This window comes from Hetaerina americana, unplaced genomic scaffold, assembly GCF_022747635.1.
Source record: "Hetaerina americana unplaced genomic scaffold, ioHetAmer1.1.p SCAF_2, whole genome shotgun sequence".
Taxonomy (NCBI): Eukaryota; Metazoa; Arthropoda; class Insecta; order Odonata; family Calopterygidae; genus Hetaerina; species Hetaerina americana.
The window spans coordinates 61761272-61788288 of record NW_027286763.1 but is presented as its reverse complement, the minus strand read 5'-3'; the positions used below and the strand labels follow the sequence as shown (position 1 = coordinate 61788288).

At 37.1% G+C, this 27017-nt stretch overlaps 1 protein-coding gene and 1 long non-coding RNA gene across 3 annotated transcripts; one reads left to right on the top strand and one right to left on the bottom strand.

Moving 5' to 3' along the window:
• Positions 1–1130: 1130 nt before the first annotated feature.
• LOC139688005 (arylalkylamine N-acetyltransferase 1-like) lies at positions 1131–14864 on the top strand. Of its 2 annotated transcripts, none has more exons than XM_071585404.1 (2): positions 1131–1439; positions 12685–14864. In XM_071585404.1, the coding sequence occupies exons 1-2, from the start codon at positions 1392–1394 to the stop codon at positions 13411–13413; spliced, it is 777 nt and encodes a 258-aa protein (XP_071441505.1). In that variant the 5' UTR covers positions 1131–1391; the 3' UTR covers positions 13414–14864. The 2 variants fall into 2 exon arrangements, with proteins under 2 accessions (XP_071441505.1, XP_071441504.1); XM_071585403.1 differs by having other exon boundaries at positions 12682–14864.
• A 2715-nt stretch (positions 14865–17579) lies between these two features.
• LOC139688027 (uncharacterized) lies at positions 17580–25618 on the bottom strand. Its single transcript, XR_011700716.1, has 3 exons — positions 25530–25618; positions 20178–20249; positions 17580–18037 (listed from the first exon to the last, which is right to left on the bottom strand). It is a non-coding gene; the product is annotated as an uncharacterized lncRNA (long non-coding RNA).
• Between the last annotated feature and the right edge of the window lie 1399 nt (positions 25619–27017).

Genomic DNA, 27017 nt, shown 5'->3' with positions numbered 1-27017 from the left:
CTCCGCATTATACGCCTGCCAACTTGCTTTCGGAGTAGCCTCCTCCCACACTTCACGACCTCAGAGAAATACCCTTTCTCATTGAAGGAGAGGGGGACTTCTACACTCCTCCCGACCCCTCTACTCCCGCAACACAACCCCTTTCACTTCTGGTTCATGCTTGTAAATTGTGCCCCAAATAGGGCTGTTTGACTTGCCGTTGTATCGATATCGAGTTTGATACTCGGAAGGCGTCGAACAGCTGTGTTGCCAATGGTATCGACACGGATATGTTGGTATCGATACCATTCGATGTCCACCGATATCCTCCACGTCTCACGCCTGCCTCTATCAAAATCTCCCGGCATTCGATGCTCCAAAACAGGTGAATTCACGAGAGATGAATCGGCATGTCGATGACGAAATCTCACCGTATTAGTCCGTTCTCGCCATCAAAGTTTGCGCGTCCGTGTCCCGCCTTTGATTTCGGTTTAGTTTCAGCGCTGGTTGTGCGGCTCCAGCTAGCATGTTAGAAGACCATGATCTTGTCCCCTGACGCCGATAATCTAAATCGTTTATCAGAATCCCAGACGCACGCGGGTCACCAGGGGCGCCAGATAAACAAAGGAAAAAAATAAATGCATGAAGGAGATAAGATAACTCAGAAGCCAGAGTTGAGATTGAACTGGATGGGGTTTTGATAGGGGTGAAGTAGGAAGGAGAGGTAATCTCAGCTCTCTCCCTTCAGGAAACTTTCCCCGCGCGCCCCGTCGTCATCGTAGTGACGCTTTCATCTCTCTATATCGGGATCTCCGGTCGCTTTCCTTACGCCTCCGAGGCTTTCCAAGTATTTTCTTTCCTTTTCTGAGAGGGATGTGAACAACGGGCCCCACCTTTATCACCCCCCTACCAACCCCCTACCTTCCCTCCTTCACCTTTCCTCCACGGAAGACCTTCCTTCTCCCTCCCTCTTTTCCACCCACCCCTCACTCCCTACGTCCCTCTACCTCACTCCCTGCGTACGGTTTGTCCCCACTAATATTCAACCCCCCTCTTCCAGTTGTCTCCCTCTCCCCCCCACCAACCCACACCGCACGCCAGATCCTCCGCCCCGGTTGGTTTGTTGATGGCGAGACGCGTTAAATAGCCGCAATGGTTGAAGCTGGAGCACATTTGGAATCAGACCGTCGATAAGAAAGGAGAGGGTGTGTTTCATACTCTAAAGCATTAAGGAGGGTCGTGCGCGCGAAAAAAGCCACCACCAGGTCCATTGGAAGAAAAGTCGAAGCGGATAATAAAAACCTGCGAAGAAGAAGTAGCAAAGTTTTTGCGGGATAACAATCAACCCGTCTTTCAGAGCTCGCCCTTGAGCAGAGAATTCGAGGGCCAAGGTTTTGGGAAGTCGAGAGAAAATGGCGACGCAGTTTGGTGCCATCACTCAGGAGCCGTGGTTCGGGAAGGTAAGAGAAGCATCTGAATGCAAATTTTTCAAAACTGACTGAAACACCACCCATTAATAACCCCACTTTCTCGCTGTTCGCGTAATGATACGTTATCTTCACGAGTGAAGCAATCCTCATATCAAGTATCCCTGGCAACTGTCTCGCCGGAAATAAATCACATTGGCTGGTAATATGCAGTCACGTATGAGTTTTTAGGTGGCTAGGATGCTCAAGACGCTGTTTGTTTTGTGGCAAGGTTCCCAAGTATCTGAAGGGCACGAATAACTCAAATATTTTGAGCCTCAAAAATATCATGTTTGGTCAAACAGACAGAATTTACCGCGACTTTGACGTCAAACCTCGGTTCTGTCAATACTGAACATAATTTCGTGATATCTAGAAATAATCCTGAGGATGTTTAGAGAAGAATTGTTACTTTAGAGAATGATTCTCAAGTGCAAAATTCGCCTAATTACTTTTGAACAATGAAAATTTAGTAATTAAAAGTTTCCAATAAATGTATTTTTCAAGCTAAAAATATTATAATGATTAGATAACATAATATTTCAACCCATGATTTCTCGAACCAATCATCAAATTCTGTCATTCTATAAAATTAGATCTCTTAGTGATATTATGAAAACGATAATAATCCTGTTTTAAGGATAACTCTTGTAATGGATTTAAAATAAAATTTCAAAGATATAACATAGGAGCGTTTTCTCACATCATGGCAGAAAAATGTCAGATATTTAAGGTAAAACTCTCTTTACGGCAATTTTATCGAGAATAAAAGTGTAATTACCAATGACTTTTTATGTACACATCGTTCTGGGATTCATGCTACCAGGCTTTCGTGGGGCCTCATTTAGAGTATGCTTGTAGTGCATTGGATGTGACGGAAAAAAGCATAATTCGGGAAATAGAGGTTCAACACAGGATTCCCCGATTCGTAAAAACCATGGAATCTTTAGAAGAAAGGTGATTCATCGCCACATTTAACCTGTCAAATAAATTAAGAGTCACTTGTATCAGGATTGAGGTTTCGTCGATTATTCGAAATCAAACATACATTGGTAGTGTGGATAATAAATATGAAATCCGAGAAGTAGACGCCAGAACTAGCAGACTTAAGGATTCCTTCTTCTCACGGAAGAAGGAGTCCTTAACTGCCACTGAACTGCCACCTGCAGCGCCTAGGGCGGGGGTGGCAAACCTGTGGCACGCGTGCCCAAAGTGACACGCAGAGCTGGGAGGGTGCTATGGGCAATTTTAAGGCGATCACTCGTTGGCTTGAGACTCATGAGTATACTTTGAATTACGTACCGAAGCTTTGGAACTAAAACGCCAAAATTTTCGCCACCCCTTGTCTAGGGGATTAGTTTTACTAATATGCATTCATTTTACATTAATGTTGTGTGTTTTGCTGGAATATTCCTTCTCGCATGACCGAGTGGGACTGGTATACAATTAATTCAATGAATATCACCACACTCCCTTAGCGTCTTTTCTTCAAGCTCCCTCTTCCATTCCTCGTCTCTATCCGCGGGGATAATTCCTCACGAAGTCCGCTGCCAACAGCAGGGTGGTACATTTGCTACCTTTAACGTTGGGAGTGGGGACCATAATTTGCGTGGACAGGGATTAATAGAATATTCCCCTTCTTGCTTTTAGTTCTGCATGGCCTGTCATGGTATGGCGGTGTCCTATAGTGCTAGTGGTTCATTTTTATTCCCTCCTTGTTAGTAAACCCGAAAATGTGTACAGTGGGTGAAAGTAACACTAGTTTGAAACTAAGTATTCCAAGAGCATGTTTGGATCTGTACGTCTTTGCAGGGATAGCGTACATTTATTTTCCCTCTTCTTAACCCTTTAAACACCCTTCCTCTCTATTGCTCAACCCACAAGGTGATTGCACCCCATGCTGCAATAATTTTGATGAATAACGGCATACGGTTTATGTGTTCTTATGTGATTGTAGTTTCTATAAAATGAAATTATAGATTAATTTATAAGAGCCTGATGCATGTAATTATTAGCAAAAATACCATTTACTGTTTTCTTTTATCGATTCCATTGTTACATAAAATTTTTCTTATCATACCCAATTATTTTATGGCATTGTTATCTTTGAAGGGGCATTGTTATCCTGAGTAGTTGATGTATGTTCATACGAATGAAACTCACCCGTAAGAAGGCAACCTTCAATACTTGAATAGTGTTTTGCTAATTTTATAGTGTTTGAATATCATCCGTGCTTCACCTTCTCAGTTCAACTTCCTTAATGAGTTTCAGTCCTAGAACCATTTGTGAGCTTCAATGAGCTCAAATATTTTATATCGTCAAGGTGATCATTATAAATATTAGGAAAACATTCTATGAAGAACCTTTTGAACAAAATGGTTATTTAAGAAATTTTTAAAGATTATTAACGTTAAGATGGTTACAAAATGGCAGCAAAATATAAATTATACAAGTCTAGAACATTCATTTGAAAACACGTCTGCAGTGTCATTTTTTAACGGAATTATTCGTTCAAGGAGAAGTAAAAAAACACTGATACCATAAAACTTTTAGATGATTGGCAAGGAATGAGGAATGAATCATGCTTTTGAAATAGAATTAACAGATCTACTTAGATATGCTTTTTGTAATTTAAATGTAATATCGCAATGGAATCTATGAATCGATGTAAATACAGCTTGGGTTTAGGATTAGTATATATTGCAAAGAAGTTACATGTTTTACCTTCGTGAAATTCTCTCAAATTCCCGGAATATACTTTTTTTATTGCTTATTTAAGGGCGTCTTACGATTTGCCTATGATATTAGTAATATCTGTGTTAAAATTAAAAACTCTCATTGCTACCTAAAGATACATTGCTTTAGATTGACTGATTTACAGTACCTCTGCTTGCGAATCAAATTCTAGTTCATGTTTAAACTGCTTCAAAGAAATATTTTATTTGGTGAAATTTATGGGCATCAGTCAACCGTAACTGGAAATATAGTTGTCAATTACTGATTATACATATATATAAATTGCCATAAACTACGTGAACCCACGTATGAATATATTACAACTAAGGAATATTGATGCCGGTGAGGTTTTATGCTAATCAATGATTTTTCGTTATTTTGATAGTTGTGACTACAAAATTGGTACTAAATATTACATACCCAAACCAAAACGTTTCTCTGCAGAGAACTATTATTCAATCAATACCAGTTTAAGATTATTATTTTGTTTAAATTTTTCTATTATTTATGCGGTTCGTTTCAGCGGGGTATGGTTTTACTAGATTCTTGACCACCTTGTTAACCTCCGAACATTTTTCTTGTGATGGATTTCTCCTTGTATATCAATCTATCAATATCACTTAGATGAGAGAATCAATCAATTGGTAAATGAGAGAAAAATGTATTTAAACGTATTTTATTCTCTAATCAAATTCTAAACTTTAGGCGCTCACTGTACAAACACCGTTTGTAGGTGTAGAAAGAATCGACAAGCGATTTCCACAGGAGGCGGAAATACCTTGGCCTCTTTGTTTATTAACCTTCCATTGATAATGCGCCACCAGCATGTGGATAGTTTTTACGTAAAAAGATGACTTTTCTTTTGCAAGAAATCTGTCGCTCATTCCAAATCCAATGTCAAGTTTAACGATGATTAAATCTTTGTGTTCTTCGATAAAAGACTATATTTTCATATAATTTACATGTTTGTACCTAATACAGCAAAAAAGGTATTATTTCTTTTGTATGCATTTTTGAGTGATAATCATATTTTAATACATCGGTGCATCAAATAAAAAGTATTCAATTCTCAACTAATTTCTCTTTTACAAAAATAATTCTTGGCAAAATTTCAATCTGATTCAAACCATAGTGCACTTTGAACAATCAGATGTACTCGGCCGTAGTAGTCTATCTCAGTGAATTCTATGACATAGGAGTTATAAGTGCGTAACGGCAATCAGAAATTCCTAGTTGGCATCAAATGCTTTCGAATGGAAAGAAACCTAACAATCGGTAAGAAATTGAGTGCGTACACCGCTTTGTAATAATCAGAGCAGAAAGCCTGAGTTATTGCTCCTACTATCCGCCGTAATCGTTGAATAAGTTTAAATTCTAGATATAACTCTTGTGCGTTCACAACAGGCTTAAATATGTGCCAATGTACATCCCACGTCTTAGGAAGTGCTTTTTTTAAGGCAATGTGTTAGTCTCATTATCATGAAATTGACGTCAGAGCTTTCCTGGAATAGAAGTAATTAGGGAATGTTTGCAGAAATTACGTATATTCTACCATTTCCAAGTTTTTGGCCCGAGAACGCACGCTTTGAACGTTGGATACCACCTCAAACAAATCAGCACAGATGCTGACGGAAATAAAATTTTAATGAAGACTTGAGTGCAAGAGGGAAGCTTTGTGTGGCGTCACAAAACCCACTACTGTGCACTTTATTTGATTTGAAAGATGGAAGAGGTTAACTAAAATAAGCGTAGGCTAACTCTTAAATTCCGTTTCACGATTGGAAGGAGATGCACTGTGGCTGAGCATTTAATATCTCACACTCAATGGAGTCGGAACAAAAGCGATTTAAATCAATTATGCCGATGTAAAAGTTTTCAAAAATGCTCATATTTTTCAATAATTGATTTGTTACTTCTAGGCCTTATTACAGTTTATTGTTCGTTTTCGGCATTTGAGCGGGAAAAATCAAATTTATATTAGTACAAAATAGGAGTTCTTCAGGAAGTACTTCAGAATTTCAGAATAATTTTAATGGTCATTTCAGTAGTCCAACGGCCGCTGCCTCGGATACTGATATAGCATTGACCGATTGGCCTGAATATCGCTAGAACGCAAATGAAGTGATTGAATCTAAACAAAGGCTTTCATTTTTAGCTTTATTTGGTCATGGCCGTCCTTCTGATTTGAATATGGGAGAATTGAAACAATGCTGCTGAAGGAAATGCCCTTTCGATTAATTGCAACATATCAAAAGGAAAAAATGATCACTCTCGCAGATGATCTCCTGATTTATATACAAAGCAGAATCTAAGCTTCGAATTATTACATATTTGAGTAAGGCTGAAACAGTAGCATTTGGCAGCATAGGTTATGGTAGAAAAACTTGAATAATACGCTCCAATTGACAGCTTTAATCATGTTTGCTTAATGCGTCACGGAAAAGCTCTGGCTGCCTTTCGAATGTATTATCGCATCTGAGACTATTAAATTTGATCTTAATCGCCAAATGAAGACCAAGAAATTTTTTCCCTAAAATAACGTCTCCGGCTATTTTCATATTTGCTGCAAGCGTTGAAGTCTCCATGTTAGTTCAATATGGCTTTTAACATTCTCCCCGACGATTCTCTGTCATATATATTTGTATTTAGTTATTCACTCTTTTTGCATTGAATTTGGTTGTTAACTCAAACATGAATCATTTAGCATTTTCTTTCTATTCAATGGTTAGTATCCCCGATTCATGATCACATATATTGCCAGGAATATTTCTTAAAATTAATTACAAGGTTTCCGTAACTTGGTGGCTCTAATTCACTAATCGATGCGTAGATATACATTTAAGGAGTCACTGGATGAATATTTATTCGACAAAAGCTCCACGGGTGGATTTCTCATGGTAAATAAAACATGTAATCAAATTGTCCTGAAAGTAAATTTAAAAAGGGTAAACTTTTTAACGATAGTAATGGACACATTAAAATATATATGTATGTATATGTGTGTGGGTCACGGTAGTCCATGGGGCACAGCGTTGGCACAGGTCCCGGGTTCGATTCCCGGGCAAGTCTCTGGGCACCTGCAGCTACATCCAAGCTATGTGATTTTTCGAGTACCAGAACTTTCTGGGAAACCATAACAGGCACAGGGAAAGACTGGCCCCCCTACCCTGATGTGTAAATTACACACGACGTTGGGCTTAGTATTTGGTGAACTCTACCATCACCTACCAAACCGACCTTCGGGTTGATTACTGTGTATTTTATATTATACATTGTGAAATACGTACTTTTTGCAATTTTTCTAAATCTTTATGAATTGCCGATCCGGAACATTCCGGAAATTAAATTTCCCTAATATCTCCACAGGGGATTCTCCTTTGATGTCTTGAATTAGTGTGCACTTTTAAAAAACCTATCCTATAGCTACGGATTAACATGATGGGTTGAGGCATCAAAAAAGTCTTCTATTTTTGTATCACTTGCACCTGTTGGTGTTTATGTATTTTCAACTTATGGTTGTGAACTGGATTTTTTAAAAAGCTGCTGTGTAAATGCTAATTGAAAACAACCACTTGATAATTGATAATTCAATCTATCTGGTTTTATATTTTTGGAGATTGTCAAATGCGATTTTGTTTTCATTCTAAAAAACACATGAAAGCATTACGTAACTGATCGTGCGTGTTTCTCCGTACCAACACCTACCGATCTGTAAGTACGTTTCTTAATCCATATGCATATTAAAAATATTTCCAGACTTGCTCAAAGTATTTTGTGCACGCACCCTGCTATTTATATAAATCAGATAGTTCATTATACAGTCTCCTTTCATACTCGCGGTACGAAAATTGTATCAAGCCTATCCAACAAATCACGCTTATCCATCTGATTTGACAAAAAGAGTTGAAATTCCGGCATTTGATAACACGAACAGTTTAACGCCTGGCTTCTCGATTATTAGCAGCCCACACGTGGTATCCGTTCGCCACGCGTGAGTTATTGGCGATGGATCAGCCCTTGGGAGCCCGCAGCAGTTTGCGGGCCAATTCTTTTCGGACCGCCCCAATCAATCTCTCTTAAAAGCACCCATTTATATCTCAGCCAGGGGAAAGGGTTAAAAATAAAGCCTTTCACTGTGGCATAATGAAAGGAAGGTTTATGCATGGTGTCTGGCAACGAGAAGTGGGAGCAATAAAGGAGTTCTTTGTACTTCGTACTGTTCAAAACACATGAAAACAGGCTGCTCACGCCGTACTTAAATTTAAGGAACCAAATTCCAAGGAACCAAACTTTGAGGAATGCGCAAGCATTCCGTATTTGCTTGTTTCCATTGAGTCTATATTTTAAAATTCTTAAAAATATGTATATTTTTTTGAGGTTATTCAGGTTTGCGGTGAAAAAACTCCAGTATTATCCAGATATAATTGGATACAACGGAATACATTCGAGTAAAAACTGTTAAATTCGTATTTTACCAAATTTTTGCAAATTAAAATGTTTAAATATTTTTTCATTTCCTTGAAACACATGGAGTATCGTCAATGATTCTACTGATCTAATAGCACAGTAAATTTAATATCTATGTGCTCTTGTAAGTTTCTCCATCAGTCTCGTGTACAATGAAATTAATGGAATTCCCTTTAACTGCAATGCGTTTAGATTTTTATTTTTACAGGTGACCTTGCCGCATTTTGTTTTAAAATTCTTTCTCGGCCACTCACTCTTTAAAGTACGATCGTACAGCTTTGATAAAAAATATTAAAATCTAATATCATTACTTTTTCATGTAATGCCACTATTTCTTTGCAACATTTTTTGAATGCATATTTTGTAAGGAGCATAATTTTACAATTGTAGACATTCTTTGTATGAAAATAGGAATCCGCCTGCTTCCACGTTGTATATCGAATATCTCAAAATTGATTCAAAGAATAGCTAATGACAGTTTTGATCATGGAAAGGCAGTATTTCTAGCATCACTAAAATCTAGGTAATTTTGGCGCCTATGGAAATTATGTTTGGACTTGGGCACAGATGATTGGCAACTAAACTCGCAGCAAATTTCGATTTGCGGGAATTCATGCTAAGTACAAGTGCAGACTTTCAAATGGTTGTTCACATTTTTGCATAATATCGAGGAGAAGAATAGCATGCCAGTGAAAACTTTTGGTATTTGTCACACCGTCCGGACAGATATGCGGGCATTATGAGTCATAAAATTCACGTATTTCGTTGTAAAAGCGACGTGTGACATAAACTCAGACACCCATTTATGTCGGATTTATTTATAGTCAATGTTGCGCTGGATCACTTTACAGCGCTCTCTGACATTCAGAATCGGGCATGGAGCACATAGCCTCGTCCCCGGGCTGATCACGCAAGTGACGAGTGGGAAAGGTCCGGCGCGGCAATCGGGGAAGGAACACGCCCACCTTCCGCCATTCTCAAGGGCGGCCGAGCGAGCAAAGGAGATTCTGACGATCTAAAAGCCTTTACTCGATCGCGGCGTCGCCCATTTTTGAATGCCGTCCGTCATTGGGCAAGTCGGTTCAATGGCCAGCGGACCTCGTCCTCACCCGCCCTCGCCTCTTACTATTCCTTGAATGGTACGCTCTGGAGTTTGGTACTGTAGACCGCAGCGCTGCCGCCGCTTAGAGAAATAGAACGGTTACGGCATCAAGAGGCGTGGAGCTGACCTTCGGCGAAAGATGCCCGTTTGTTCCCATGTCTTCAGTGTCGTGGTCAATATTTTTCTTCCTTTCGCGTTCGTTTGTGAGTCGGGAGGCCAAACGACGTTCACTTGTTACACGTTTTCATGGTCTTGAGATGGTAATCCGTGCCATAGATCAGGTTCTATTCTCTTGAATGAGTTATATATGCCTCAAGTCGAAAAAAGTAATGCATATGGAGTTGAATCCTTGACCGTATTGCTGAAGTAAAAAATATAATAGCTCCTTTTGATCAGCACCTATGAAGAAATATAATTGGAAATGTTTGACAACGATAGGTTCTTAGATATTAATTCATAGAAAAATGACCATAATATTCCGTAGTAGAATCGGACTAAACATTATTTTCTGCTTTGTCCTCTGACGCTCAGCCTCTATTATTTGAAAATTACATCATCATTTTTACGACTAATTTTGAAAAACTATTTTCTAAATCGTTTAAACTGGAGGGCTCTAACATATATTTTTTAAATAATTCTCTGTATATTTTTCGCGTAAGGACCAGCATTTCTAAAGTTCTACTTAATTACTTAATTCAGGATGGTGAGGACAAGGAATTTAGAAAATATTAAGCGGCAGATGGAGAGAGGAAATAAATAAACAAACAAATTAATACACACACATCAGCGAGCGAGAGTTATAGGGTACTATGCAACGGAGTGGAAGAGTGCTGGCGAGAATTGGTAATAAAATTGGAATTAAGGTATGAAGAAGCTAGTGAACTTAGAGCAAATGAGTGATATAATATTATTAGATTATTAGGAGAATTAAATATGAACCAACGACCTTGGTCATTGTCCAGGTCTAAATGCGATGAGCAATCATAGGAATCGGAGGAAGAAGTCAATAGGGTATACGATCAATTTGGAGAAATAATTGCTGATGTTCCTGGCGGTAAACATTTAGAGTGATAGGGATTGGAACTCGCCGGTATGCGAAGGGAGACATAGTAGTAAGGCAGGGGACTACGGTAAAGGAATAAGGAATGCCCGAGGTGATAAAGTAATGGTGGTGCAAAATGACACTTTTCAGGTGCGCTCATCAACACACAAATGAGTGCACTTTCGGGAAGTAAGAAGGGAGAGTCCCTGCGCAATGTCGAAGATTAGTCAGAAAGAATTAAAAATAGGACGTGAACATAATCAAGAAAGATAGGAGGGTATAAGAATATATAGAGGAACAAAAGGTAAAGACTAGCTATGATGTGGCCGGAAAGCTTAAACATAGAAAAGGAAAAACTTAGGCTCAAGGACAGTTATTGGCAAGATAAAAACGACATTTAGAGATTTGAAATGAAATAAGGTCGAGAAGGTTGATAAAACTCCCGCACAATTACCTACGATTTTAGGAAAAGAATTGTTATGGAATAATTCGTTTGATTGCGCAAGCTACTAAAAGATTATGTAGGATCATCAATAAAATGTATAGGATAGCAAAAGTTGAACATTTTGGGTTCCTAAAGGGGATAGGCAAATTTAGTGCTATAGGAACAATGTGGTAACCAAGAGAGAAGAACATGAAATACAATCAGAATGTATTTGTTTGTCCTGTAGATTTCAAGAAGAAATCCGAAAGAGCATATTTTGTAGAGTTAATGATATCAGTGTTTTTCAAAAAATAGGAACAAATGGGAGGGCCACTTATGCGCAACTTGTACGCCTCAGTTTGCTCAGTAATGGATGGAGAGAAGAGCAAGGCAGAGGCGTCCATTATCACACGCGCTTTTCAAAGTATATGTGGAGGAAACTTTTAAATTATTAGGAAGAAAGAAGAGATAAAGATGAATTACCGGTAGAGAGTTCGTAAAATCAGTTAGATTTGCAAATGACCAAACTTCATTTAGCCAGCCAGACAAGCATTGCTGACAAGCTGATTGCAAGCTTTACTGAGAGCATGGATTCAGTGAGATAAGTATTGGATGAGATATAATATAAACAAACCAAAGGTTATTCAACTTTCGATAATGAGGAAAGCTAATTCAAAAATATCAAAATAAGACTTCATAAAGTAGAGCAGATGGAACAGTTTACCTTTCTCTGAAGTGGTAGTAGGAACATAAGAAGAATTGCTTTAGGTAAAGAAGCTTTCACAGGGAGGAGGAAATCAATTACAGAGTAGTTGATTAGGTTATTACGTAATAACACGTTCAATTTTGATATGAAGAGTGGTTTTGTACGGCATGGAAACATAGTCGTTGAAGAAAGGCGGTGGGCGGAAATTGGAGGCTTTTGAAATGTGGGTTTGGGGAAGGATAGAAAACGCAAAGTAATCAGAATTGAAAGCAAACGAGGAAGTGCAAGGCATGGTAGAGGAGAAGAGGTGATTTTTGGATGAATCCATGGGAGACAGAGGAGATGGACGAGGAGAATTTTTATTGGCAATGGGATATTAAAATCTATTATAGCGGGGAGAACGTTAGGCAAATGAGGGCCGGGAAGGAATAGAATAGGCATGTTCGAAGGAATGGAGGATATAGTATTCAAAATATTTTAAATGGTAGACTAGTAATCATAATAATTAACTAACTTGACTTTGATAAATTAGGATTGTTTTTTCTTTACTCAAAAAAGCTAGTTGAAAACCTATTGTGGACCTTATTATTATGAGAATGAAAAATGTATAATTTTGAGTTCAACGGTTTTTTTATTTCTCTAATTATGAAGAGAGTTCACATCACTTTAAGAGGTTGACTTTCTTTAAAATACATTTACTCGCATATTTGGACACTTAGTTTTCATGATAATTAATTCTTCTTGTAACATTTCCCGTAGAAGCTGTTGGACGCTACCAAAGAAGTTTCGTTAGCCTCCGATTCCGGATATGAAATCTTCCCTGTTGCACCCGGCGACGCTGAGAGGGTCATAGACTTCCTCCGGAGGTTTTTCTTCAGGGATGAGCCAATCAATCGCGCCGTGGACCTCGTACCAGAGGACGGCTCTGGAACCTCTCTCTTCCTCGAGGCCCACTGCCTGTCTACCCTCACCCATGGCCTCTCCCTCATGGCCGTAGAATCCGGGACCGGCGGCGCTGCTTCTGGCCGAATCATCGGCGTCTCCCTGAACGGGGACGGTAAGCCCGGGGACGCGGACATCCTGGCGACTGAGGCGGAGCGCTGCCTGGATCCCAAGTTCAAGAGGATCCTTCGGCTCCTAGAGATGGTGGAGAGAAAGGCCGACGTGCTGGCTCTGTACGGGGAGGATAGGCAGTTCGAGTTGAGGATCATCTCCGTGGATGACTCCTGTAGGGGGAGAGGCATAGCGACCGCTCTTCTCCAGCAGTCCATCGACCTAGCCAAGCGCAAGGGTTACACCATCTTCCGGGTGGATTGCACATCCGCCTTCTCTGCCAAGGCTATGGAGAGGGCAGGACTCTCCTGCGTCTACTCGCTCAGCTACGAGGATTACTCGGCCATTGAGGCGGAGAGACACGGGGAGGAGGCCAGCCCGCCAATACGGCCGGAGGACCCTCACACGCACATCAAGTGCTTCGCCCTGAGGATATGAAGGGATGATCTGGAGCCGCCGACATTCCGAAGAGAGGGAAGGGAGGGAGGGAGACGGGTCGGGATGAAGGAGGGGAGGATTGACGAAGATAAAGAGAGAGATAAACACTTAATTATATCCAGGAAAACCGCCGATGGAGGAGGTCGCTGGAATGTTATTGAAGTGATGTCAAGGACGGGAATTCGCTATACAAAAAGAAATGCGCCATTAATGCCAATCATGATACCGCGCCCAGCATCTTTTATTTTAAATATGATTTACCTTAACCTCCTCGTTTAAGAGGATTACGGTTTTTTCCTCATAGCTTTATGCGAGTACCGTTCGCCAATGGCTTTACCATGGCGAGTGTCGCATTGGTCGTAATTTATTTAAATGACATTAGATCCACTCTCTAAAGCTAAGTTAACAATCATAACAAAAATATTTTCAATATTTATTTCGGGAAATATTATTTTCCGTTTGGTAATGTAATCAATTTTATTTCGTGAAATACTTTTTCCTTTTAGCATTAATTGGTTGTTTTTTAGTAAGGTGGTTGATTTCTGCAAATTTTTCCTCATATAATTAATTTATGTTGTATAAACACAAAGATGCAGTGAATTTTCGGCATTCAAAGAGAGTACGACGCAAATCGTTTTGGCAGCGGAATATATAAGCCATATATAAGCAAAAAATGGATAAATAGATGGAGAAAGCTGGAGAGTCGAGATGCTTAATTAGTCGGATATTTCGAAAAATAAATCCGCACATTATTGATCAAGCTCTACCAGAAAAAAAACTCCGTATTTTATTTCTACATTTTAAGATTATTAAAGTATCTTCGGATTTTCTCAACGTTGAAGCCTCGTCATCAATATCTAAATGAATGGATCTCAATGTTTACAATTAATAAAAGACCGATTCAGCGCTACGAATCGGTAGGGTTTTTAAGTGACCTCGATGCTATCATGCATAACCTGATGCACATAACAGGGTTCAATGTTTGTGCATAAATTATATGTTTATATTATGTTTCCCATTTGTATTTGTGCGGGTCCAAAATTTCTCAAAAAAAAAGAGAAAAAATTTAAGGATATTATTTTCATGGGTTCAGTTACTATCATCAATCAATGATAAGTAGATCGGTAAGAAAAAATATGACAAATATGATGTACTTGAGTAAAAATTGACATAATTGCTATATTGGTCATAAGCGACCGAAGCAATAGCAACCCTATGCCATCTCCTTGGTTGAAGTGTTAAATATGATGTTTCACGCTATGCAGGTGTCCTGGTGTTTATGTTTGCTAAACAGCTTTTGCTTAATTTCCTGTGTATTTATATTTTTTAGATTTTTTTCAATGTGATGATCGCAGAACATTGTGAGAAAGTTTCTGTAAAAACAATCTTCTTTCCGATTCGTACACTACTGTACATGATGACTTGCTGATAATACATTTCATTGAAATATATTATGTTTTATTTTTCCAAGAACTCGTATTATAAGTCAGTAAAACATCAAACTATAAAGCTAAATGAAACATTTCGTTCATCTCATACCACAACAATAAAAATTTCATTTTCTCAGAAGTCCGCTGGTCAGGTTTGCAGTAAAGAGAATTTCAGTAAAGGTTTTTTCTTCCATTTGCGTAAATATTTTCCACTCTTTCCATGACTTACTATTCTTTATTCTGTGCATTGACAAAACTTTCATATATTAATGTATAATAGTGTATTCTACAATTTTCTCTGAAACTTCATTCAGTCAATCGGTTATCAGTTCATTCAGCCGATGAAATAACATAACTCTTTAGTATAAGGCCTGTTCATCAGCATTTTTCACGCTGCCATTTTTAATGCTATATTCAATAATGTCATAATTTTACATTGATAAGAGCGACGGTAAATACTAGATAAATTGCATTTAAGAAATCGAGAAAAATAGTCTGGAATCCTAATTATCTTTACACTTGTAAATGAATTCTGTTTAGATTTTTAATGCTTAAATAAATAAGTTTTAATTATATCGTATTATGACTGAAAGGGGCAATATTAAATGTTTATGAACACCGCGGATAAGTGGCGGAGATATTAATTAAAATGTTAAATGATAAATTTATAAAAATCGAGGTCAATCTTATGCGCCGTCAGTTTTTACTTGGGACAAAATATATTGTCTCGCAAAGGCAGTCTTTTACCAGTGTTGAATATGGCCGAAACTCTGGTTGGTTGCGACATACTCATTACAGAAAGATTCTTTGAGCCAAAACCGTCGCGCAAGTGGGTCAAGGCTGAATTGGTTTTTTTTCTGAAACGAATAAAAGCTGAAATAAAATTCAAAATTTAACCGAGATGGCAAATCTCAGTGTGTATCGTAAATATAGTTTCTTTCGTTAAACAAGAGACCAAAACAATGACTCTTATATGAAAATTTGAATAACTACTTGTTAATTTTATAAATACACAGTAAGTTAAAACATTGTGACAATAATGTTCATTTTTATGCATACAAATCCTTCATTGCATTCCCATTGAGGGTAGGTGCAATATAATGAGCCTGATTTAGTTTTTTTCGGGGAATTACCTTACAAGGGCCAAACTTTTCATGCTTGAGCATTAACTGGCCTTATCATTCATGCTCATTTGCAATTTCCTCATTTCTCTCCGTATCACCTCTACTTTTTTGTAGGCACTATCGTAAACCCACCGCATTTAATTGGCATCTGTACTTTCCCTGGAACAACCAATTTTGTTTTCATAAGAGTTTGTGATCAAGAGTACATTTTTGTGCTCTTTAATTTTTGTTCCCTTAGAATCATATTAATTTTTTTTAATTTCCTTCGCATACTACAATTTTTCTGTATTTTGCGTACCCTACTGTTACATCTTTCTCAAACTTTCTGTAGAGTTATTTAAATTAATCTACTAGTTTTATTATTCCTTCGTTAGTACTCACTACGCTGTCGTTCTGACCCATAACTGACTGTGTGCATAATCTTCAATTTCTGGTCACATGCCCGTCCATCTTCACCAAGTTTCAAATATTCTCACGCTCCTTGCGCTTTATTTCACGTGCATTCATTATAACAATTATTTTGTCAATCATGGCTTTCAGTGACTCAATTGTCCTTGTAAATAACTTGTCTTGCATTGAAAGTGCCCATTAAGGAATGTGTAATGGCTAAATTAAACAGCAAGATATAGTAACACTCTTCGTGTATTCGTATATATTCCGGCTGGCTTTCGATATTACACGTTCCTTAACTTTATAAAAACAACCCGCTCTCCTCGTCGTTTCGAGTACTAATTTTTCAGGTAATATCACTAAAGATATTTTTAAATAGATAATATACTTACTATCCCGGCCCATCATAATTTTGTTTAAACAGGTTAAATTACTCTGGCTGTTAAAAGTGAAATGTGGAAGAATTTATCCTGATCTTAAAATAATTCAATAACATCAAAACAACTAACTATTTAGGACATTAAGATAGAAATATTTTCCGGACAAATGAATATTATAGCTTATTATTTCAACTAATAGTTCCACTATTATATTCATGCAATTATTTATTATTATGACTACCACTGATACTTTAACACTATTACCACATTAACATTGCTCAATATTAATAGTATTTTATTATTACGATACTTCAATAATAATTAAATCTGTTTGGAAAAAACAATTATATGTACAGTACTTACGTAATGTAAATAAACTTATAATCGAATCATACATTACAGCTATGTTACCCAAGAAGATTTTTAATGCTAGTGCATGAAGAAGAGTCTTTTGACTATAGCACATTTTCACATTCTCACCCCGTTAATCTAAATGGATTCCCACATACTTATATTGTCTCGTTCCTGAACGATAGCAGTTGTGCGGAAGCTACACTGTCTTAAATAAGTTTATTAATATGCCCAGTAATTAAGGGAGGTAATGTGCTCAATCTGTTGGTTATGAGACAGTTTATAAATGTGTTAAGAAAAACCTTTCATAATTTGACGAAAAAGTATGCATGCATAAATATATTACAAACAAGTAAATATTTATATTTGAAAATAAGTTGTTTTTATTTAAGTTATGAGTAATTTTACATTTAAATTAATTGATATTAGCTTAAAACTATAACATAAAAAGGGAACTAAAAAAACAGGATATTTAAATTGATCATTTTTATTTTTGCGTATTTTGTGAAGCATAACTTTTGGACGGTAGTCCTCATGTTCTTTATTCTTAGACTTTATTTTCAAGCCCACGAAAAATTCTTATTATAAAATCAAATAGAACATTAATTCCTGAAGTATTTATCAATGGATTCCAGAGGTTTTTTTATTTTTAAAAACATTCAGCGTAAAACTTGGAGCGGCCACACGCCGATGAGATTTGGCGAAGATAGCAAGATATCCGGAAGGATCTGGCGCAGCTCCAAATGGGACCATATGGTCTTCTTGCACAAATACATTTAATGATTTCTTCCTTCCCCACAGTGCAGCAGGAGCAGAATCCAGGAAACATAACGTCATGAACTCGAGGCACTGGAAGCAGGACGTCCTCTGTTTATTTCACGTTTCTGCCCAGATGGGATTCTTCCCTGATTCTGTTACGACGGTTCGCTATCCCCGCTCTCAGCGTGAACTAAAATAGACGAGACAATTAGTTTCCAGTTTTTTTCTTGGCTAAAGGGGTCGCTGGTAGCGCTAAAAAATTTGACTTGCTAGATAGTGTTAGAATGCCCCGCTACTGACTGGAGGCTGGCATGTTCACATAGAGTTGATTCTCGAAAACCTCAGCTGAACACAGGCTGTACCTTTTTATTGGAATCATATTTTACTCATATGTGAGTGCAGTTAAAGGAACTGTCTCCCGACTTCTCCAAGTTTATAATAAATGCATATACATTTTTCATTCACCTCAGGGGTTTTCTTCAGGTGCTCTTTACCCTCCCCAATCGAACTGACCTTCATGCCGAAACGTAGCGAAATTTGGGTCAACACAAGCCACCAAGGCCTCTTCCTTCATCAATTTTGATTATAGCAAAAAAAAAGCAGAAGAAAATTTAAATGAACCGGCTCTATTTGAAGGGTTATTTACATCAAAAAATCAAAAAAAAAAACAAGAAATAATGATGGGCGATGTGGAGGTCTAAATAATGAATTGTTAGGTTAAGAAAAACGGGCACTATAGGCTATAATTGCAATAAAAGTGAAGTGTAGAGTTACATGTAATGAAACAGAACCTATCATATTAATTTAATGATATTACATGCGCAGAAGAGATTTTTTTTAAACTTTTGTAGGAGGAAGAATATGCTATAGTAAATGTCAGAACTATTAAGTTTCCTACTGGGATCTAAAAAACAAAATATTTGTTTGCTAAAGACAATAACTAAACAGCATATATAACAAATAATATATATGAATAAAAAATATTGGAAAAGGTTTTGAAATTTTTCATAATTCAAATACCAATGCCTACACCAGTGATACGAATGTTGACAGAACAAATGTCAACACAAAATAAACGAAGTAAAGTTAAATTAATGATTCTTAAAATGGAATGAGGATTTTCTTGGACTTGGAAGACTTTAAAGAAGTTGCAGGCCAATAGAGGTGATAAAAACAGTTGAAAATTATCAAAAGAAATTTTTGGAGAATAAAGAAAACATTGACCAAACATAACGACTGTCTTATGAGTAAACCCTTGGATTTTGAAATGATTGTTGGTGCCAGAGGTATTATCGATTTTTATTCTCTTACTGCAGAATTCTGAGCTGAAGATAAACGTTTTCCCAACTATTATCTTCATAAAAATAAGCTCATCGGTTATTAATTCATTTAGGTAGGTGGAGTCACGTTCAAATAAAAATTGAACATAATTAGGTTGGTCAATCTATCAGAAAATCCCGCAAACAAGATTTGAAATAATTAATTTGTCTATAGTGTTTTAGCCCGAGTAATAGGAATATCTTGACTGCAAAAATATGTTTCCCATACTCTTTAAAATCTCTTGCAATCTCAATCATAAACTCCAGAAAAGCATTCTTAAACCTGAAATGTAAATTTAACTAGTGTTGGAAGTGATTTTATGTCAGTAGAATGATTTGAATGAGTAAACTGAGATCTTTTTAAAATTAATTTGTAGGTTTAAAAATCGGATTTCAAATCCAATTAGAGAAATCCATACTCTGTTCATTTGTCTATACTGCCTGCATTGCGTCATTCAACATCAAATCAAGCGTTAAATATTGATTGATTCTATCCTGCTACTTATAAGTTTAGTGATCATTCCCCTGCACATTCCTTTAAGGCATTCACAAATCATAAATTGAAAAAGAAAATATTTTAGATATTGGGGAATACTTGCTCTTTATCGGCAATGATTATGAGATGACGAGAACGAACATTGGTTAGTAAAATATAGATCAGGTAAGCTTCGCCCAGAAAAATCATATCTATTTGAGTACGGCAACCGCAGAATGCCTTCAAATGTATTATAGATAAGTGAAAAACCATGCAGAAAAACTGGGAATTAGAAAAAACTTCTAAATATGTGTTACAGTTCTAGAAAACTTCTACAGAAAACTTCTAAATACTAGTTGCAGTTAATAGTTCGCAATTAACAACACAATTATCATAGAATACAATCAAATTTGCATGAAGTGAAAGGTAATATTTTCTTTTATTCCTCAAATTATCCATCTGGAGCTAAAAATGCCTTACTTTTGTTTCCTTGAAGAATAGTTAAAGTGACTATTAGTTACTGCTAAAACACTTACCGTTGCAGTTATATTTGCTCCGGTTGCTGGGAAAGCGATCACTGGTAGGAAGATACTTTTATGAGTGTGGCCCTGAAAATCATTGGACAAAGGTTAAATAATTTCACAATGTGGATCAAAATTAATAGTAAAAAAACAAATTAATTCCTCCACATCACATCACAAAAAATGATTGGTACCTATGACTGAAGCATAAGCAATTTGAGGCTCTTCTTTTTAATTGTTGGAATAAATAAAGAAAACCAAATTGTTATTTTTTCTCATCATCTTATTCTGATACTGATTCGAAAAAAACGCGGGGATGGTATTGATAGGGTTTTTATAGCACAGACCAGAAAGGTAGCATGCTTACTAAAGGTGCAAATAATTTATGAAAAATAAATCAAAAGAACAAAATGAAAGAAGTGAGGGAAAAAATGATCATAAAAAGTCAAAAACCATGTTATTCTATTTATAATTTCCTATAGGGTTCTTATAAAACGGTTTATTTATATGTTTCACATGAGAAGGGTAGTCGATTATTGATTTCATCGACTAACTTCACCTCAGCCGTTTTCCGAGGCCCACTCTACAATATAAAAGTCAAGATTTTAAAATCCTCTCAATAGCACACGCACATTCATGAAGTTCACAACTTGGAAATGTTGTTACTACTTTCCATCAAGCCTTTCCACATTATTTTCTTTATCTATTGGTAAAGTATCAGTGACGATCATGCAGCTCTAATTACGAACTCGAACAGCCCTATTACCTTATGTGAAATCACTTCCATTTTTCCATCTTCTTATATGTAGCTGGTTGATGACAGTGAAAAGCGAAATATTTTCACCAAAATCCTTACAAATTAATATAAAAAACAATGAAGTAATTAAGACTAAGGAAATCTCTTGAAGCAATTTCAGATGAAAACATTTATTGGACTCATTAAATGACAAGTTCTTAAATTTTTACAACGAGATAATACAGTGATAAAAGAAAACTATCATACATACTAGTATATTATAGATAGGATGAGTGAGTTAATGACAGGGATGTTTAGTAAGGATATTAAGAAGACTCGTAAAAACTTTGATATGGAGCGTAGCTATGTACGGTGCGGAAACGTGGTCATTGAAGCAGGAGGATAGACGTAGATTGGAGGCTTTTGAAATGTGGGTGTGGAGAAGAATGGAGAAGGTGAAATGAACCGAGAAGAAAACAAATGAGGAAGTGCTTGGTATGGTGGGCAAAGAGAGGGATTTGTTGGGAGAAATCCTATGGAGGCAGGAAAAGTGGATGAAGGGGGTGTTGACCGGCAGTGGGATGTTGAAGACTGTAATTGAGGGGAGAATGTTGGGCAAACGAGGAAAGGTAAGGAAGAGGATAGGGATGTTGGACGGGATGAAGGGAGGAAGAAGGTATTCAGAGATGAAGAGGGACCTGATGTAGATGTTTCGCTAGGAGCCACAAAGTATTTATTTAGGAGCTGTGTCCATCCAAAAACCTACCTTAACCGGTAGATTACTTAGTAAAAAAATATTATGCATATAATATTATCTTTTTACATATTTTTTAAGTTAAGCATTCACTTTAGTGAAACTTGAAATCTCTCTTAAGTTTATAAAATAAGCTAACATCCTTAACCCTTCCCAAGAGGGTGTTTTTATTTCTGAAATCGGGATATGCTGATGGTAAATTAACTTTATAGAAAAATTTTGTATTGTGCACGTTTATTGTAATGCACATTATGCCACCTCTTGATAATGCATTCTGGAAAACTTGAAACAAAGCCATAGGGGATGGGAGGTTCTCAAAGTTTAACGTCACACCATTGAGAAGAATTGTTATCTCTATTCACTCAGAGCTACTTTATACGAGTATGCGAGATACAAAGGATCCAACCATGCAATATTTTGAGAAAAATAGTCTACCTACAGCTATGAGGCCTTAGTCCCCTTCAAAGTACTCCATTTGGAACCTAACACCTTTATCCCAGCGTCTATTACACTTAAAAACAATCAGCAAGTGCTTTTTCAGAATGATCATCAGCTGCCTCGTCGAATTCTTTTATATCTCGCCATCGTCAAGAATTTCGTGCAGCAGTTGCAGAGGACTTGCTTCAAGCCGCAAAAAGATGAACCAGGTATTATAAAAAAAAGTCATCTTTGGAGATGAGTCATAGGTCAACGGATATGTCCCTAAAACAAAAGCCCAGAGTTCCCAGCAGTCGGTTGACGAGATAATTTATTTTATTTATTTATTCATCGACTTAATTAGGCGAGGTTGAGACTTGCAGTCCCTTCTTCCACCTAACCCTTACATTGCAGATATTACATTGAAGATAATTACATACAGCCAAGCCCTAGATGGGGGAAAATCCATCTAAGAGTGAATCGAACCTGCAGCCTCTGGGTTGGTAGACGAGAACGTTACCCTGCCGCCACCAAGGGCCGGCAAAAGAGAGATATCGTACAGGAGAATGCAACGGCGCAGCTGATGACCATTTCGAAGGACTTTTAATTGTGTTAAAGGAAAAGACGGTGAGATGTGTGTGAAGTCCCAAGGGGAGTATTTTGGAGGGGACTAAGGCTTCATTGTTCTAGGAAGGCTATTTTTTTCAAATATTTAAAGACTTGATAACTTCCTGAGAGACCTTGTAAAATAATTTCAATACCATTTACATTTTTTTAGAATTGTACAATTGTACGAACCATTTCGTATTTTAAAACATTAATTAAACTCTCCTAGGTAAACGAATAAGATATTATTTTTATTTAAACTTAACGACTCTGACAGGTTACTATTTCTAAAATCGGCGATTGAGTTCTTCTATACTCTTAAAAAATATAAAATAGATTATCTGAAAATTAAATGTGAGGGCTAACAGCACATATAACTCTGATCGAAATCTGGTGTTAAATTTTTATGAACCTGCGAAAAAAAAAACGCTAGATTAACATTTGCTGCGTTATCCTTGGTTTATTGTGCTAAAACATTCGGATAATGTTGCTTCAGGTGTCCCTCTACATTTCCGTCTGATTGATGCCTAAACCTAATTACCCGACCACGAGATTGTAACAAATAACCTCTATCATTACATATCTCTCGCAAAAATTTCTATAAAATATTTTTTTAGACTCCAAAAAATTAATCACATTTATTACTCTTAATTTAAAAGTTGGTAAACCATTGTTTCGTATTACATTAAAACCGTTCCTATGAAGCCCATTAAAATCTTCCTGTTTTGATGTTTCTTTCATTAAACTGTAGATGCAACGTATTTTAAAGAACATACTACCTTGATCAAAAATTTCCCGGAATTTATTCAGAAAATTAAAAATACAAGTTTATTCATCTAAATCTATATTGTCCCCTTCAAAGTAATTCCCATCGACTGCAACACACTTATGCCAGCGCTTGATCCAATCCTCGAAACATTTTTTATATTCGGTTTTCGGTATGTCCATCAGTGCTTCCTGCGATTTTTCCATTACTTCCTCTCGGCTGCTAAAACGCGTTCCCCGTAATGGTTTTTTAACTCGATTGAACAGAAAGAAGTCACAGGGAGCCAAATCAGGTGAATTCGGTGGCTGTTGGATGGTATTTGTTGCATTTTTCGTCAAAACATTACGAATAATGATAGCACTGTGCGACGGTGCGTTATCATGGTGCAAAATCCACGAGTTTTCTGCCCACATTTCTGGTCTCTTTCGGCGAATTGCTTCACGCAAACGTCTCATAACGCCCAAATAATACTCTTTGTTTACTGTCTGGCCTTCTGGCAAAAATTCATGATGCACTACACCGTTGTAATCCATGAAAACCGTCAGCATTGCCTTCTTTTTTGACTGAAAACGACGTGGTTTTTTTGGTCTCGGCTCATTTGGTGAACGCCATTCACTTGCCTGATGTCTGGATTGCGTGTCGTACTCATAAACCCACGTCTCGTCTCCAGTAATGATCCTTTTGATGAATGTGGGATCGGATTCAGCCTCGCAAATCATGTCTTTTGCGACGTCAACACGGTCTCTTTTTTGCATGAAATTGAGGTCTTTTGGCATGCTATACGACGGAAACCCAAATCATTAACCACAATGTCTTGGGCGGATCCATAGGCAATGTTCAAGTCCTCCGCTATTTCTCTGATGGTTAATTTGCGGTTATTGACCAACATTTCTTTTACTTTATCAATTTTTTCACCGACTTTCGATGTCGATGGTCTGCCACTGCGTTCATCATCTTCGATTGACTCACGACCACTTCTGAACCGCTCGTGCCACTGGTAAACGACCGTTTTTTTTTAGAGAATCGTTGCCGAAACACTTTTCCAACATTTCCAACGTCCGTGCGCCACTAAATCCGTTTTTTACGCAAAATTTAATACAAGTTCGTTATTGCAAATTTAAATCCATTTCTGCAATTGTAAAAAATCGCCAACACACACAGAGATAGATGTACTCTTGGCTACGTAACTTTTGCAAATGTCAAGTTATGACACTAAGATTTAAAGGGAAGATCAACAACAGATGTACCAATTTAACAAAAAAAACAGAACTCAAATCGGAACGATGGGAGCGCCACACGGTGGTTATTCCGGGAACCTTTTGATCAAGGTAGTATTTATCTACAATTTTCGCATGCAATAACGTTTTTCAGCGCCATTTGTTGGAATATCTGCTAAGATAAAATAAAATGGACTCTAAGAAAATTCAAGAAATGCCTGTAGGCATTTGGTATTTAATCAGGCTCGCATGTTATAACATCGTCGCGTGCATGAAATAACACGCTTCTCTAAAACGTAATTTTTTCCGAAACAAGAAAAACCGGTCGTTTACATAATAAGGCAATTTTAGGACGTTGTACTTGTTGTATCATTTTTTCACTTAAGTATGGGCCGTCAAGAAGTAAAGTTATCATTAAAATTTAGCATAATCACGGGCCGGAAAAAACTTAAAATATTCACCCTAGAATCAATGAATTTCTAACTGATAAAGAAACCGCCATGAAAAAAATCCTTAAGATGTTAACTTCTAGAACTATCTATCCGTGTGTTTGAAACTTAATACTCAAGGGGGATTAGTATTTCTTGAGGCAATACTTCTAAATAGGCTCTAAGAGGGATAAATATATTCTAAAATAGTAGAATAGGATAAATATTTCGACTATTTTTTTAATTTTTCACCTAATCTTGCAGCACTTTGGCGTTTTTTAACAAAATTATGTGTATAAATCTATAATTCCCGCAGATTCAAACGTAATGGATCAACACCAAGTCTTTGGGATGTATTAAAATACTCTGATATCCCAGGGAATCCAGGAATCTAACACCAGTCCAATGAATTTTAAATAAGGCGGCTGCTGGCTCCTACTCACGCTTATGCTCTTTCCATCACAGTCCACGATGGACGTGGCGATGAGTAGCGCTGCAAAGAAGACTAACTGCAAGTGGCGTTCCATTGTCGTGTCTGTTATCCGATTCGGAGCAGGAATGATTTTATATACAAATCAAAAACATGTCACGCAATAAGATTTTTAACCCTTCCCCCATGAGAGAAAATTATCGGGGGATGTTTGCTCTGATAATCGGGGATAATTTTTTTGAAAGGGGTGAAGGACGACTTTCGTTTAAGTGCTTCCGTTGGTGCCGTAATGTTTGCCTCAAAGTCGTGAAAATGCCATTCTTGTCTATTGTCACGTCAACCTGTCAGACGAACTGACATTACCTTTTTGTTCACTACTAAAATTCCGATGGAAAGAATGAAAAACCAGTCGTCATCGTAATTAGCTCCGAATCAAATCTCTGTTTCAATCTGAATCAAAGCTTTTCCAGCGTTGAATACCGAAGAGGGGCTAGGATTACAAGAATTATTGGCCATGCTTCCAAGGAGCTGGTGAATAGCTGTTTTCAGCAAAAAGCTTATTAGGAAGTATAAACCTTTCTATTTACAAAGTTTTATATTGCCATTTTTCATCATTGAACAATTCCACGAAGTTACGCTAGAAACGATTAATTATATAATTCTTTCCCAAATTGCGACAGAAAAAGGATAGTGTTTTAAGAAGATATGGGGTTTTCTGAATCATTGTCTTAATAGTCAATTCAGGGAAATAAATCTAATGATTCGGGTAAAGATTCGAAGCTTTTGAGACGCAACGAATTTCATCACCCGTTTTACCTGTCTTTCTGTCGGCCCATATATGAATACGGTCTGATTTGTACCAATTATTGAACGATAAAACCACTCTGCTGTCACGATAGTCTTGAGATTTGTCGTTGTCATGGATAGGACAATCTTTCATCTCCAAGTATATGTGATCATTAAAGTTTACATTTACCGAGAGTTAAATTGTTTTCTGTTCGCTCACTTTATTTTATTTGATTGGGAATATATACTCTTTTTTCGCTTGTTTTACACTAAGACACATAATAATTCTAAATTTTATCATTGTTTCTACAGTTTTCACCGATTTTAAGTAGTATAATCCATTGACATTATTATTTTATATGATCTGTAAAATATATTTTATTTCTTTTCCTACCAGATATCACTACTTCATTAACCTTCACATGATTTGGTCACCTCTTTTTCGTGTATCACTAAAAATATTTGCATTTAATTTAGAAGATAAATATTATTGAATTTTATCTGTTATGGAATATGCGAGTTAAATAGTACATATTGAAATGTAATGAAATAATTGACTTTGTAATTCCACACACTTTATTTAAAAACACGACCCAGGTTTCGACGTTGAACGTCATCATCAGGTGGTCCTCATAGAAGCACGCTGGCTATGTATACCTTCTGATCATAGGAGGGGGGGGGGGTTGGTCAGAGAGGGAGGTTGGAGGGGTAAAAA

Bases quoted from the DNA above. Each gene is read 5' to 3' on its own strand.
- LOC139688005 (XM_071585403.1), top strand. From the start codon at position 1,392: ATGGCGACGCAGTTTGGTGCCATCACTCAGGAGCCGTGGTTCGGGAAG. The intron at 1,440-12,681 runs GTAAGAGAAGCA...CATTTCCCGTAG, and splicing joins AGGAGCCGTGGTTCGGGAAG to AAGCTGTTGGACGCTACCAA.